This window comes from Elephantulus edwardii, unplaced genomic scaffold, assembly GCF_000299155.1.
Source record: "Elephantulus edwardii isolate Elephantulus edwardi_28Jun2011 unplaced genomic scaffold, EleEdw1.0 scaffold00075, whole genome shotgun sequence".
NCBI lineage: Eukaryota > Metazoa > Chordata > Mammalia > Macroscelidea > Macroscelididae > Elephantulus > Elephantulus edwardii.
Genome location: NW_006399825.1, coordinates 1,975,263 through 1,991,767, shown reverse-complemented (window position 1 = coordinate 1,991,767; position 16,505 = coordinate 1,975,263). Strand labels below are relative to the sequence as shown.

Below are 16,505 nucleotides of genomic sequence, written 5' to 3'. Positions count from 1 at the left end.
AAACATATTTCATCCAGTTTTTCTCAGTCTTACCCCCACCCCAATGCCAACCTCATTCTACAACAGTGGCACCATATAGCATTTGTCCCTTTGTGCAAAGTGGGTTGACTTCTTGCAAACAAGGAGGGCTTACACCTTGGGAAGCCAGGAAAGCCCACAGTTAGATGTTAGAAAGAACTTAACAGGGTTTAGGCTTGTTTTGGGTAATTTTTTGTAGAAGATTTAAGAAAAAAGGACTTACTTGTGATTGATGTTATCAAGAAGTGAGAATTCTGTGGTTTGGGTATGTTATGCATACTTACGTAGAAAGCAAGAAAATGGAACAAGGCCAACTCTATGGTTAGTTTTAAAAGAAGAAAAAGTTTACTCAGATCAGCCAGGGAAGAGAATTATTTGGTCATTTTTGTCATTTGAGCTATAATTTTTTTTTTTCAGTGTTCAGATGTGACTTTGTGGAATGCTTTTGTTTTTATTAGAGCCATCACAGTCAGAGAGGGGTCTTGTTTGATGTTGGTTCTTTTAACAAGAGAAATAACTGACAAATAACATCAAGGCATGGTTGGTTTTCCCAGACTCACTCTCTTCTGTGCGGGATAGCTTTTCTCTTTCTCAAAATTCTTTTGAGTTTCTTATTTCTTCATATGATTCCTTTTTTTCAATAATTGAGTAGATTGTAGTTGAGAAATATGTCCTTTGTTATGTGTTTCCCCCAAAAGGTACTAACTCTCCTAAGCAATGATTTTTAAAATCACTACCTAACATAACTGGAGAGCGTTATGCTAAGGGAACTAACTGAGTCCCATAAGGACAAATACTGTTTAAGAGCATTATTGTAGAAATAAAAAGATAACTAATAAAAATGTGTATGGTAATCCAAGGTGGAGGGAGCAGAGGTGAAGATGGGTGTGGGGGTAATCATAGGGTTGTACAATTTGATGAGTGGAGGGAGGGGTTGGTAAAGGAAATGGGAAAGATCCATTGTGAAAGATAATATATATGAAGTATATAAACCGATATAAAAATTTCATTTTTTTAAAGAAAGGTTCTAACTCTGATCATAATATTCAAATAAATATAGCCTAAATTAATACATTTCGTCTAAATGATTTATTTTGTTTAAAAATATTTCTTCACCTACATCAAAATTTATATCCATGGTAAATGATTAAAAGAATTTTCTTTTACAGCAAACATCAAACCAAACGCAAACAGATTCATTATCTCCATCCCCTAATCCGGTGTCACCTGTGCCTTTGAATAATTCAACAAGTGCCCCAAGATATGGAACAGTGATCCCTAATCGCATCTTTGTAGGAGGAATTGACTTTAAGGTACTTAATTTATGCACATAGTATAGCATCTGTTTTTGCATTGTTGATTTTAAGTACCATAGAATTTGAACTGAACCATAGCTGATCCTCTGGCAAGTTTTCAGGGGCAGTTAATTGCATGGGAGGGGATTGCCCATCCTTCTTCCTCAGAATGACCTCAAACCACATGCCTTCGGGATTCCAGCACAGCTTCTTGGTGCTGGACCACAAAGCTCGCATATTTTTGTATTGGAATATATTTGCATTAGATAATTTCAATTTCTCAGAAATTTGTTTCTCTTGTACAGCTAAAAAATGTATTTGCATGATGATCAATATATTTCATATTGTTTTGATGTTAGTAATCTTGACATCAACTTTGTAAGTAAAGCTGTTCAAGTTGTTAAGTGCTTTTGAGTTGGAACTATTTCATAGCGACCCTCCAGAGGGTCTTCAGAGGCAACAAATTGCAAGAGGGTAAATTGCCCATCCTGCTCCCACAGAGCACCTGTTGTGGTCAAACCATATGCCTTTGAGATTGCAGTGCAGCTTCTTACCACTAGCCCACCAGAGCCCGTTAGGGTATATTTAATTGTCCAATTTTTACATATCAGGAAACTTGGGCTCCTTTACTTGATATAGGCTCCTAACTAATTACTGACAGTGAAGATTAGACTGTTTCCTGACTCATATCTCCATATTCATTTCATCATAGTACACTTATGCTTTTTGAGTAATATTCCACCAGGTCAAATAAAAGGTATCCTGGTAGCTTAGTAGTTAAACATTGAGCTGCCAATCAAAAAGTCAGCAGTTGGAACTTACCAGCCAATCCAGAGGTGAAATGTAGCAGTCAGCTTCTGTAAAGATTTGTAGCCTTGGAAACCTTACAGGACAGTTCTAGTCTGTTCTTTTAGGTTACTGTATGCATAGGAATCAACTTAATGCCATTGAGGTTGGTTTTTTTCACCCAGATAATATGTTGTCATTTTTCAGAGAAGACAATTTAGTCTTATGAAATCCTTTCTTTACCTCCTGTTCTAAGAATTCTTGTGGAAATTGCTTTTTATGATTTTTTTATTATTATTTTTTGTGTGTACCATCAGATCTGATCTGACTAGTACAGGAGGAGATTGTCTCTCCTTCTCCAGCAGAACATCTGGTGGATTTGAACTTTGTGCCTCTGGGATTGCAGTGCAGCTTTGCTTTCTATGATTTAATTCAGAATTAATTACCAAAAAAGTCCCGTCCATGTCAGAATTAAGCATTTTTACAGTTGTTGTTATGTGCCACCAAGTTGCCTGCAACCCATAGTGACCCTGGATACAGCGGCTCTAAAACCTGCCTTGTCCTGAGCCAGTCTCACTAATTCTGGCACACCAACTCCCATTTCCCCAGTTATTATAGCAATCCATGTCATCCAGGGTCTTCCTCTCCTGCACCGTCCCTCCACCTTCCCAAGATGATATCCTTCAAGGACCAATCTCTCCTGGCCCAAAGTATGTGAGACAGAGCTTCAAAATTCTAGCCTCTAAGGAAAACCTTGGTTTAAATAATTAACGATTCCCTTTCAAAGAAACATAGTTTGTGAGATAATTTATAGTGTTCTCATATTGGAGGTAGATGTGACCACCTGCAAGACAGACATGCTTGAATACTGTATATTTTCCATTTTTTATTACCGGAATTGATGGGCATAGTTCTATTATTTTTTTTTTTTCATTTAAAGAATCCTTGTGCTGTTTGAGTGTGGTCTGTATAACTCACTATTTGTGGATTGTTGTCATGTTTGAGGTTAAAGGCTTCCTCAGAAGAACAGCCTGGCAGTCTGCTTTGGAAAAGTCAGCCATTGAAAAGCCCTGTAGATAACAGTTCTAATCTAACATATAAGGGGTTATGAGCTTGAATAGACTAGACAGCAACTGGTTACTTCCATATAGCCAGTCTGTCTCTATTTAATTATAATTACTCTTGTTCAGAAAATGTAATGTTTTAACCAATATGATGATTCAAATTTGTGACTCAAACTAGACATCTAATAGAATCAGTGCTAAAATAAGGACTAGTATTAGAAGATTTTAAAATAAATTACTTCAAATTATTCTAAAGCAGAGAATCACTAACTCAATAAATACGTGATGATTTCAGTAAAAGTAAAGAATACTAATTTCCCATGAAATTATAATTTGAAAAAATATTTTCTTTTTCTCTGGAATATACCCAATTTGGATATTCCTGTTTAGAATTATCTTCATTATAATAGTTAAAATATGCTCGCTCGCTCGCTCTGTGTGTGTGTGTGTGTGTGTGTGTGTGTGTGTGCATAAAAATCTGTGTGGTAGTTACTAGAACCTATCATCTACAGTATGAATTTACATACTGTAAATGTACTACTGTGAATGTACAGTCACAGCTTTAAAATACTACTGTGGTCTCTAATTTAAACCAAGGAAATACCTTATTGTATTAGCACGAAGAATCAAGGTTTTTAAGCCTCTTATACTTTAGGCACCATAGCCTATCCCTCTTAATATTTAATCATCATTTCCTTATTACCAGCAGTTTTCTGTGTCTTTGCTTCTAACAAAAAAGTTGAACTTAAGAGTTAGTGATTCTCTTACATAGAATAATTTTAAGACACTTGTTTTCAAATCGCTTAACATGAGTCCTTATTTAAGAATTGATTCCATTATGTGTCTACTGAAATAAAAGGCAAGCTGCTGATCTTAGCGTAATTTAATATTTGTCATCATCCAGTTTATCAGACTCTGTGTTACTAACTAAAAAGCTTCACTTCAGATGCTTTGGGCATGTTGCTAAGAGAGGCTGTTCCTTGAAGAGGGACATCATCTTTGGAAAGGTGAAGGTGGACAAAAGAGACCCTCAACTAAATTGATTAACACAGTAACTGCTGCAGTGGGCTCAAATATGTCAAAGATGATGAGGATGGCAAAGGATAGGACATAATTCAGTTCATTCGGTCCCTGTGAGTCTTACTAAACTTGGTGTCACCTCATAACAAAAAGCAATAAATAGTATATAAAGGAGCAATGGAACTCAAGAAGCATAGCTGTCCTATTTGGTACACCTCTTCCCATCGGTATGTTACAGTTGTTATGTGCCATTGAGTCACCTGCCACTCATAATGACCCTATGTATAATATCCCTATCCTGATCTAGTCTCACTGACTCCAGCATACGCAGCTCCCCTTTACCCTAGTTACTGTGTCAGTCCATCTCATTCAAGGTCTGCCTCTCTGACATTGTCCCTCCGCCCTTCCAAGCATAATGTCCTCTTCTGAAGACTGGTCCATCCTGACTACATGTCAAAACTATGTAAGCCAGAGTTTCAAAAGCCTTGCCTCCAAGGAGAAACTTGGTTTCACCATCTCCAAGACATATGAAATTATTTTTAGGGGCAAACAGTTAATAGATAAAACAGGAAATTAAATTAACAATTTAAGGTGAATACTTTGGCAAAAAGGGTAATGTGCAACTATTTCAGTTATAACCAAGTATTTCCAAACCGTCTTTGTAAACATACATTGTACATCTAATTACATATTTCAATTGTCGTTTTTAATATATCATCTATAGCTGAAATAAATATCAAGTATAGATAAATTATCTGATAACTAAATCTTACAGAAACTCCTTATTATCACAGGTTGAGTTCAACTACTTTAAGAAATAAAACGGCTTTCCTAATACCCTACTCTTCCTGAGGGTTATGCTGACTAAAACAGAGCAAGTGGTGTAGGCCACCATAACCCAGTTATTCCACCACCACCATGAGCCTCCCAAAACAACAGAGCCAGTAGTGGTATATGCACTTAGTATATATTTGTAGCCATGCCTAACCTAGATTGTTGGTTTTTTTTAATCCGAACTAAAGACTAAAAACCACTTACAGAGCCCTTTATATAAGTTGTTTATGGGATTTTAGTTAAACTTAAAAATTTTTTATTGATATAGTAACAATTTAATAAAATAATTATGGCAAAAAACTTAACACTTACTTTAATAACCTAATGTTTTGCATTATTTTTTGTAATGAGAGGTGCTCTTACATCATTTTATCATAACTTTTTAATGCTTAAAAAAAGGCATAAGGATTGTTTCCTCTTTTTTCAATTTAAAATGGTTTTCCATGTTGTCTTTTTTGTGCCATTAGACAAATGAAAATGATTTAAGAAAATTTTTTTCCCAGTATGGATCTGTAAAAGAAGTGAAGATTGTAAGTGACAGAGCTGGAGTATCCAAAGGGTTAGTATCACTAAGAATAGTGCACAAAATTACTAACTGTATTTTACTAAATTACTTAGTTTTGTTTACTAACTTATTTTGGTTCTTATTTTATAAAAAAAATCTTTTGTTTCTTATATATGTTTACTAATGTGCATGCATGCCTGTGTATATATTTAAAAAGGAGGGAAATAGTATTGAATTCCTGATTTATTAGGAAGGTTTTCTTGCCATGGACTGAAACATTTAAGTTATAAATGTTAATATTCAGTACCTACTGTCCAGAAGCTAAGGAATGAGAAGCTAAAGAAATGTTTGGAATTGTATTTCTGTTAGTATAGTGAGAACATTGTCTAGTTAGTGGTAAGGAGTTGTGCTGCCATCCCATAGGCACACAGTTTTAATCCAGCTTCTCCTTGGGAGATGGACAGTCTCCTCATGTGTGATTTATAGCCCTGGAAAAACCCTCCAGAGAGTCAGCTATGAGTTAGTTCCAAGTCAGTACCACAGAGTAACACCAGCTCTAAAGAATGGAACTTTGGCCACTTTGAATCAGATAATCATATGGTATACTATGCAGAGAATGAAAAACAGAAGAAAAGTGGTATTAGCTTTCATTATCTAAAAGTCCATTTCAAGTTCTATCCTCAAGTACAATGTTGTGAGTGATAAGATATTATCCTTACACATACACAGAAGACCCTTAATATGACTACTATTCAAATACATGTTCTTAAATCTAGAGCCAGAGAGGTGGTCGGTTGTTATTATGTGCTTTCACGTCGCCTGCAACTCATAGTGACCCTATGTACAACATCCCTAAACCCTGCTCTAGCCTATGCCAATCTCACTGTCTATGACACACCTACATTATTACCCCAGTGACTGAATCAATCCATCTCATATAGGGTCTTCCTCCCCTGTGCTGTTCTTCCACCCTCCCAAGCATGACTGTCCCTCTTCAAGGACTGGTCCTTCCTTCAGCATGTCCAAAGTATGTCAGACGAAGTTTCAGAATCCTTATCTCTAAGGAGCAGCCTGGTTTAACCCTCTCTAGGATGAACCTGTTTATTCCTCTAGCAGTCCGTGTTATATTCAGTGCTCTTCACCACCACCACAGCTCAGAGGCATCATTTCTCCTTCTATCATCCGTAGTCATTGTCCAGCTTTCTGATGCGTAGCAAGTAATTACAAAGACCATGGCCTGGATCAAGCACACCTTAGTCTCCAGATTGACATCATTGCTCTTCTGTACTTTGGAGAGGGCTCTGACAGCCATCTTTCCCAGTGCAATTCATCTTTTAATTTCCCGGCTGCTGGTGCCAAGAGTGTTGATTGTGGAGCCAAGCAAACTGTTAACCATCTCAGTCTCTTCACAACCTATCATGATGCTGCCAATTGGCCCAGTGGTGTGGTCGGAATCTGTTTTCTTTGATATTGAGCTTCAATCCATTTTTAAGGCTGCAGTCCTTGACCTTCTGCAGTAAGCACTGCAGTTCCTCCTCAGTTTCAGCAAGCAGGATTATGTCATCTGAGGAAGAAATTGAAAATTTTTATCAAATCTTGCAGTCAACAATTGACCAAACATGCAGTCAAGATGCATTAATTATAATTGGTGGCTGGAATGCAAAACTTAAAACAGAGAAGAAGGAATAGTAGTTGGAAATACAGGCTTGGTAATAGAAATGAAGCTGGAAATAAAATAATATAATTTTATCTTTTCAAGGATTTATTCATTGCAAATACTTTTTTTAAAAGACACAAATGGCAACTTTACGCATGGGCCTCACCTGATGGGCTGCATAGGAATCAGATTGACTACATCTGTGGAAGGAATTGTTGGAGAAGCTCAATACTGGCCATCAAAACTAGGCCAGGGCACACTGTGGGTCAGACTCTCAGTTACTCATGTACAAGTTGAAATTGAGGTTGAAGATAATGAAAATAAGTCCATGAGAACCAAAATATGATCTTGAATCTATTGCTTCTGAATCTAAGATCATTTAAGTTTGAAGTATTGAATGCCAATGATGAAAAATCAGAAGAGTTATGCATTGATACCAAGGATGTAATTGTGAAGAAAGCAGAATGTCATTACTAAGGCAAAGGAGAAAAAAAAACCTAAATGGACGTTAGAAGATAACTCTGAAAATTGCACTAGAGCATCAAGAAAACAAAAAAAGGGAAAAGCTGAAGTAAAAGAGCTGAACAGATTTCAAAGGGCCACTCGGGAAGACAAAGCAGAGTATTATAATTGAATGTACAGAGAATTGCAGAAGCAAAAGGGATGACCTCACGCTGCATCTCTCAAGCTGAGAGAACTGAAAAAAATAACCAACATTTAAGCCTCAAGTTGCAATATAGAAAGATGCTATGGGCAATATATTGAAAGTATCAAAAGAAAATGGAGAAAATATACAGAATCTCTGTACCTACAGGAACTGACTTACACTGAAAAATTTCAGGAATTACTATATGAGTAGAAGTACCAATAGTCATGAAGGAGGAAGTTCCAGCTCTATTGATGGCATTGGCAAAAAATAAGGTCCTGGGATTCAATGAGATACCCATTGACTTGTTTCAGTTAACAGATGCAATCTTGTATGTGCTTACCAGACTATGCCAGGAAATTTGGAGAATAGCTGTCTAGCTATTGGATTGGAAGAGATCTGTATTTGTTCCCATTCCCAAGGTGATCCAATAGAATGTAGAAACTATCGAACAATATCACATGCAAACAAAATACTGCTGAAGATCATTCAAAAATGGCTGTAACAGGACATAAGTAGGAAACTGCTGGAAGTTCAAGCAGGATTTAGAAGAGGCCATGGCACTAAGGATATTGTGGATGTAAGATGGATGAAAGTAAAGAATACCAGAAGAATAAATATTTGCTTTGTAGGCAAAGGCACTTAACTGTGTGGATCATAAGAAATTATGGCTAACATTGAGAAGAATGGGAATCCAGAGCACTTAACTGTGCTTATGTGAAACCTAGACCGGGAAGCTGTTGTTTGAACAGAGCAAGGGAACACTGCATGGTTTAAAATTAAGAAGGGAGTGCATCAGAAGTATAATTTCTCTCCACACCTGTTCAGACTGTATGCTGAGCAAATTATTCAAGAAACTGAACTGAAGAGGAATGTGGCATCAAGATTTGAGGGAGACTCATTATTAATCTGGGTTATGCAGATAACACATCCTTGCTTGCTAAAAATGAGGAGTTGAAGCACTTGTTGCAGAAAATTGAAGCACTTGTTCAGAAAAAGCCTTCCGTGTGGATTGCATTCCATTGGACCAATGGGCAGCAGCATGATAGATGGAGAGATTGAAAACTGTCAACTTCATTTTATTTAATCCATAATCAGCAAGAGGAAAACTCCCAATGAGATGTATTGACAAAGTGACTGCAGCAGTGGGCTCAAGTGTAGTAGAGTTGATGAGGATGGCACAGCATAAGACAGGGTTCAGGTCTGTTATTTCTAAGTTGTACTCTACAGCACCTAACAACAACATGAGTTGGAACCAACTACACAGCAATGAGTGTATATCATTTTAAAAATGCCTGGAAATATAGTCTGCATTTTATACTTTTTCCACTAGGTGGTGTATGTGTTTTACCAAAAAAAGGTAAAAATATATCCTTTGCTCTGGTTTAGTATTTGGGCTAATACAAAAGAGACATTTCTTTGTCAGAAAAAGGACTTTATATAGTACAGTAAATTATAAATAGAAGAAAACAGTCAAGAAATTATATTTTAGAATTGAGCTTAAATAAATTGCACTTTACAGATAGCAATCACATGAAAAGCCTGAGTTGTATGTAGTTTTATATATATTTATTTTATATATTTCTTTTTAATTGGCATTATGTAAGGAGTATAATAATATATATTGCATGTGGTGTTTTTTTTTAAATAAAAGCATAGAACTTAGTGCCATTAGGTTAAAACTATCTCTTAACTGATCCTTACAGGGCTTTAGGGGGCTGCCAAGTAAACAGGAGAATATTGTCCCTCTTTTCTCCTGAGCAGCTGCTGGTGAATTTAAACTATATAAGGAGATTATTACCGCACACTGAAATCTACTGCATTCTTATTTATAAGCCAAACCATGAATCTGTCCTGCCCTGAAAAGAGTGCCTTAGATATGCAGCCCAGGGTTAAACCTTTTAGAAGGCCCTGGATTTCTTTTTCTTAGGTTAAATAAATGTCATTAAGAGAAAGATGGTAGTGTAAAATTGTGAAAATTTCACCTTTAATCTTGGTGCATTATAAAAAATATCACTTCTGTAATATTTAATTCCTAAAACTATTTTTTACAATCTTAACATTAATACAATAGTTTCAGAAATAATTACTATATTTATTTAGGTATGGGTTCATCACATTTGAAACACAAGAAGATGCTCAAAAAATTTTGCAGGAGGTAAGATCCTCTGATGTATCTGTGTGACTTTCACCTTTAGAGCTGCTTTTGTTGAAACTAATTCCTTCATATGTTTTTTTTAATAGCAGAGTTCCAGTATAATGAGCAGTTACTGAAATGAAAATAATTTTATGATAGTCATTTGTGTTCAAAATAATAGTTTTTCACTTTATTGGTTTGAACTAAGAACTTGAGATTGTGTCTTTTTGAAGTGTTAGTACTTAAAGTAGTTTTTAAATTCCTTAAAAATGTTATAAGCAAATTCTTACAGGTAAGCTGAAATTCTTTCCAGTCTTTTAATGTTATATTGAAGCTAAGAGGGAAAAGTCTATTATCTGTAATTAACTATAATAACCTTTTATGGCAAATACAGAATTTACTTTTTAACAAAGAATATAATTTTTAATTATAAATTATCATATACTTCAGGTAAGAAATTAGTATCACAGAACTGAAGCCAAACTTAAAACCCAGGTCTTTTCAATCCCAAAATGTTTCCCTTTCCACTGTACCTTCCTGCTTTCAAAGAAAGTCAGTCGGAATTTTTTAAAATCTTTCTCACTGGATTTCATTTGTGGTGTTATATAGTGCAAAAAATAATAATTCATTCTTTATTGTAGGCAGAAAAACTTAACTATAAGGATAAGAAACTGAACATTGGTCCAGCAATAAGAAAACAACAAGTAGGAATCCCTCGTATGTATTGAGATAGAATATTTTGTTAATGTTCTTGGTAGACATTTTATATAACTTTATTAAGATGTAAAGTTTCTTTTATTTAATAAAAGTGACCAGATGAGAATTTCTTACCACAAATCAATATTAGATCTATATATTAGCTTTTTGGAGGATTACAGAACAATTTCACCACTTCCTGGTCGGTTTACTGAACTATAGAGCCTTCTATGATGCTGGAAGCTATGTCACCAGTATTTCAAATAGCAGCCGGGTCAGCCATGGTACACACATTTTTTAGCTGAACTCCCAGACTAACAAGTAAGACTGGCCATCCACTTTTGAAATAACAAACCTTCAAAAATCCTATGAAATATTTAAATTGAAGCTTAATAAAATAAACAGTATTTCACAGAAGCCAAAATAATGACATTCATTTTCTCAAAACTCATTGTCATTGCGTCAGAACTGATACCTGATCCTTCAGTGGGTTTTCAGAGGCTGTAAATTACACAGGAGGAGACTACCCATCAAAGCCACTGGTGAATTTGAAGCACCACATGCTGCCTTTGGGCTAACAGTTTACTTCCCCTGCTGATTATGGCACTAGCTGAAGAAATTTAAAAGAAGTCCACAAGAGCAAAAGTATGACTTTTAGTTATCCAACCTAAATTTAAAAACTGCCTCAAGAAAGTTTAACAGGGCAGCAAGTAATAGATGTTGGAGAGGATGTGGTGAGAAAGGAACTATTATACATTGTTGATGGGATTGTAAAATGGTACAACCAATCTGGAAGGCAGTTTGGCGCTTCCTTAAAAAGTTGAACATAGAAATTCCCTATGACCCAGCTATTCCACTACTTGGAATATACCCTGAGAATATGAGAACTGAGGCACAAACTGAAATTTGTACACCAGTGTTCATAGCAACATTATTCACCATCTCAAGAACATGGAAACAGCCCAGATGTCCAACCACAAACAAATGGAGAAATTATGGTACATTCACACAATGCAATACTATGCAGCATGCAGGAGCAATAACTTTGTAAATTATTACCTAATTTGGGAGGGACTGGAGAGTATTATGCTGAAAGAACTAACTCAGTCCCACAAGGATAAATATTGTATAAGACCATTATTGTAGAATGCGTATAAGGATCCAAGAGGGGTGGGAGATGCTGAAAGCAGAGGGATGTGGATGTACAGAGGAAAGAGGGGATTAGTCATTGGGTTATACAGTTTGATGGGAGGGTGAGAGAAATTGAAAGAATTTGTTTGAATTTGTACTATAATTTTGTAAATAAAGTAATTAAATGAAAAACTGCCTCAAGAATAAATTTGATGCATTGAACACTAATGAATGCAGACTGTAAAAGTAGTGGGATGGCATTAAGGACATCATCCTTGAAAAAGCAAAAGACAGGACAGAAAGAAAAGACTAAAATAGAGGTCAAAAAATGCTCTGAAACTTACACTAGGAGAGACAATAACAAAGGGAAAAATTGCTCAAGTAAGAGAAATCACTTGATTTCTCCAGTGGGCTTTCAGAAGGTGTCAATCACATGAGAGAAGATTGCTTCTCTTTCTCCTGAGAAGCACCTGTTAGATTAGAATCACTTGCCTTTAGGTTGACAGAGGAATTCTCTCTCTATTCTCTAAGCCACCAGCGCTCTCTGATGATTAACATAGAACATATTTTTTTAAAAAATCTTAACAACCCAGGATGGGTCAAAGACAATCAACAATTAAAAAGAAAGTTTGAATAAATACCTAAACTTAGTCTGTCCTAGATAAATGAAACTAGATTGCTCCTTGGAGACAAGGGTGGTGATAATTCTTGTCTGTTATACATAGGGCATGTTGTTAGGAGAGGCCAGTCTTTGGAGAAGGACATCATACTTGGAAAGGTGGAGAGTCACTGTGAGAAAGGAAGAACCTCAACAAGATAGATTGATACAGTGGCTTTCACAATGGACTCAGTTGTGTGTGGGAGAGTGTTCAGATATATTGTTCATAAGGTCACTAACTTGTAGTAGACTAGATGGACTGGCATAGGAGTTGAACATGCTAGCCGTTTTGCAGATGATGCATAGCCCAGCAATGTTTTGTTCTGTTGTACATAAGCTTGCCATGGGTCAGTCAACTCAGGGATTGCTAACACTCTATATTACCCATTTTATTTATCAAAATTATAATTAACTGAGCACTGGTGGCCAAATTAACCAGGGTGCTGTTGTGCAAACAGCAAAGGAACACTATTGTTGTGTACTGTTGAGTCAAAACCAACCCATAGCTGACCCTCTGACGGGTTTTCAGAGGCTGTTAATCACACGGGAGGAGATCGCCCATCCTTCTGCAGAGTAGCTGGTGGCCTTGAACTGCGTTCCTTCGGGATTGTACCTTAGCCTCTTGTCACTATGCCATCACTATGCTGTATTCTCTCTCCACACCTATCCAGTCTGTATGCTGAGCAAATTATCTGCGAAACTGGACTCTGAGGATGAATGTGGCATCAGGATCAGAAGGAGACTCATCAATAACCTATGTAATGTAGATGATGCATTCTTGCTTGCTGGAAGTGAGGAGTACTTGAAGCACTTGTTGTAGAAGATCAAAGAATGTCGCCTCCAATATGGATTACTTCTCAATGTCAAGAAAACAAAGATTCTTACCACTGGACCAATAGGCCGCATAATGATAGATGGAGAAAAGATTGAAACTGTCAACAACTTCATCTTAATTGAATCCACAGTCAACACCTTTGGTACCAGTAGTCAGGAAATCTGGAGATATATTGCACTGGGAACGTCGCTGTTAGGGACCTCTAAATTATTGAGGTTTGATGTCAGTTTGAAGAGTTAAGGTGCATCTGATTGAGGCCATGGTCTTTCTGATAACTTTCTGTGCTTGTGAGAGCTGGGCAATGAATAAGGATGACAGAAGAATTGATGCCTTTGAGCTGTGGTATTAGAAAAAAGTACTGAACATTCCTTGGACAGTCAAAAGAACAAGACATCTTTGAGAGGGTGCAGCCAGACTGATCTTTGAAGGCAGATGTGGGCTTCGCCTCCTCACCACATATGCTTCGGGCATGTTACTAGAAGGGCTATTACTTGGAGAGAGAGATGATGCTCGAAAAGGTAGTGGGTCATGGAAGACCCTTGACTGGGTGGATTTACATGGTGACTAATGCAATAGTCTCTAATTTGTCAGGAAGTGTGAGGATGGACAAGACAGGACAGGATTCAGATTTGTTGTTCATAGGGTTACTGTGTACACCTAACAACAACAGCGTAACAAACTGGTGCCCTAGTGATAAGGAGTTGAGAGCTGCCAACCCAAAGGCAAGCAGTTCGAATCTTCCAACTGCTCCATGGGAGAAAGACAAGTTGTCTCTTCCTGTGCCGTTTACAGCCTCTGAAAACCCACTGGAGTGTTAGCTGTGAGTCAGTTTGACTCCATGGCATATAACAACAGAAATTACCAAAATATTTAATGATTAACATGAAACCTATCTTCTTATAGGACAGAGACCATGTTTTAAGTTTTTGTTAGATTTTCTGCTTGGGATATATATAATCTGCCTTGTAATAGTATGTACTCAACATTTATTTTACTGATAAACCTGTAGTTTATGGATATGCTTTAGTGAATTAATGAACCTTCTGAAATTTTGGGCAAAACTGTATATATTTCTGAGAAAATTATTACTTTTATCAGATTATTAAAATGATAAATTAAGAACTGCTAAAATAAACAACGGGAGAGTGCAAGTGGCCAAGTGGTAAAGAGTTGAGCTGTAAACCCAAAAGCATATGGTTCAAATCCACTAGATGCTCTGTAGAATAAAAATGAGCAGTCTCCTACCTTGTGATTAAGTCTCTAAAAACCCATTTGGAGGTCAGCTATGAGTAAATTCTGACTTTGACAGCACCTAACAACAGAATAATAATAATAAACCAAATCCAGTAAAACTGAACAGTGATAGTGCCACTTCAGTGGTAAGTTGATACTACTTGAATTTGGCTTCTGGACAAATATCAGTCAGCTCACTTGAAGTTTGTCAAAATTGAAATCCTCAGGTCTCACTGCAGACTACAACACAGAGTTCACATATAGCAACAATTGTGAAGATGACCAACAGTTAGTTCTGTTAATAAAGTTGGTTTTAATCAAAACCAACTTTTTAGCAACTAACACCACCACTTCGGTCTTAGCGGAATCAAAACCACTGAAGGTGGTGCAGGAATTTTTCTTTTAATAACTGTCTAGGTGATTCTTACTACATACTAATTTTTTAATTAATTTTAATGAATACATACTAATTTTTAAAAAGCATTGGCATAGTGAAAGATTACCAATATCAGTACACTTATATGATCAATGAGTTTTTGTCATTTACTGAGTTACATCAACTGGTTACCACCACTTACTTAACACAGCCTTTAAAGCCTCCTTCATAGCAAATACAGAAATTATCATTTTGGTTTTGCTGTACATAACTTTGGGGGAAAAGAGTCCCAGACCAGCCACTAAATATTTGGGGTCATATTTGCAGAAGTAGCAGTTGTAGCATTAGATGAGAAAATAAAGGAGTCTCACAAGATAAATGAATGTTTACTGATAATTTATCTAAAGAATTTCTAAATGAGAACCAAAATATCATCAGAAAAGTAGAAAGTCCTCCATCTTCACCACTTAACGTCTTCATGGACCTTTTGTTGTTAAGTGCCACAAATAAAATTATGCTTTAGGAACTTCACTACAGTGTCTACCAATAGTCTTCAAATAATATTAAATTATGTAATTTATATTTTTAAAAATAACTGCTTCACAGAGAATAATATAAGTTGTTAAACTATATGTTAATTTTATTGGTGTTGGAATCTGAACTGGTGGATTTATAGCATTCCTGATCTTTTTCTTTAATTCACCCTAAATAAATTGAATCCCTATGGTAGTAAATTTGAAATATATATCCATATGTATTTTAACATGTGAAAATTTTAAAATACTGTTTTAGTATTCATTTTTTAGCCTCAAAAATAATACTTTTTAAAGAACAAAAAAAAGGAAAAAAATTAACAAAAAAAAGAAATAAAAAAAATACTTTTTAAATAGTATTTATAAATTACATTCAGTTTTGAGGTTTCCCTTTCTAAAAATTTTAAAAGATAAAATTGAACACACCAATTATTATTTTCATCTCTCCTTTAGGTTCCAGTATCATGCCAGCAGCTGGAACAATGTATCTAACAACTTCAACAGGCTATCCTTATACCTATCATAATGGTGTTGCTTATTTTCATACTCCAGAGGTAGCATCTGTCCCACCACCTTGGCCTGTAAGTAATTTTGTTTAAGGATTTTCTTTTTTATACTGATAGTACAAATTTTTTAAATACTTGTTTTTATTCTGAAATATTTCAGCCACAAATACTACTAATAAAACATGTCAAACACCCCAATTTAACAGATGTCACTATTTTGTCATATTTACTTATTATAAAGTAAGAATAAATATAACAAATACAAGTAAAAGTGTCCTTTCCATCCTAACCATTTACCTTCTCCTCAGAAGTAACCAGAATATCTTTCCTGTCCATTTTATGTTTTTACCAGTGTATCATATAATCTACTTTTCTAAGTAATGCTATTTTAAAATTAAGCTATGTTTATCTTTACATATAAGTCCACCTATTTAAATATTTTATGACTCTCCATAGTATGTGTCATAATTTTTTATATTCTCCTATTGATGGATATTTTAACTTCCTTCCCAATATTTTCTAAAAGCAAGGTTACCATTAACATCTAGAGGTTACACACACACACACACACACAC

The 16,505-nt window shown here is 35.7% G+C and overlaps 1 protein-coding gene across 1 annotated transcript in view; it reads left to right on the top strand.

Annotated features, from left to right (window-relative positions):
* The window catches only part of LOC102846923 (protein boule-like), a 45,970-nt gene that overhangs the window by 3,163 nt on the left and 26,302 nt on the right, over window positions 1-16,505 (top strand). Inside the window, exons 2-6 of the mRNA XM_006889068.1 lie at window positions 1,188-1,331; window positions 5,485-5,576; window positions 9,929-9,983; window positions 10,604-10,679; window positions 15,878-16,005. Of these exons, the coding sequence (XP_006889130.1) occupies window positions 1,188-1,331; window positions 5,485-5,576; window positions 9,929-9,983; window positions 10,604-10,679; window positions 15,878-16,005 (495 nt within the window). The remainder of the gene's footprint in view (window positions 1-1,187; window positions 1,332-5,484; window positions 5,577-9,928; window positions 9,984-10,603; window positions 10,680-15,877; window positions 16,006-16,505) is intronic.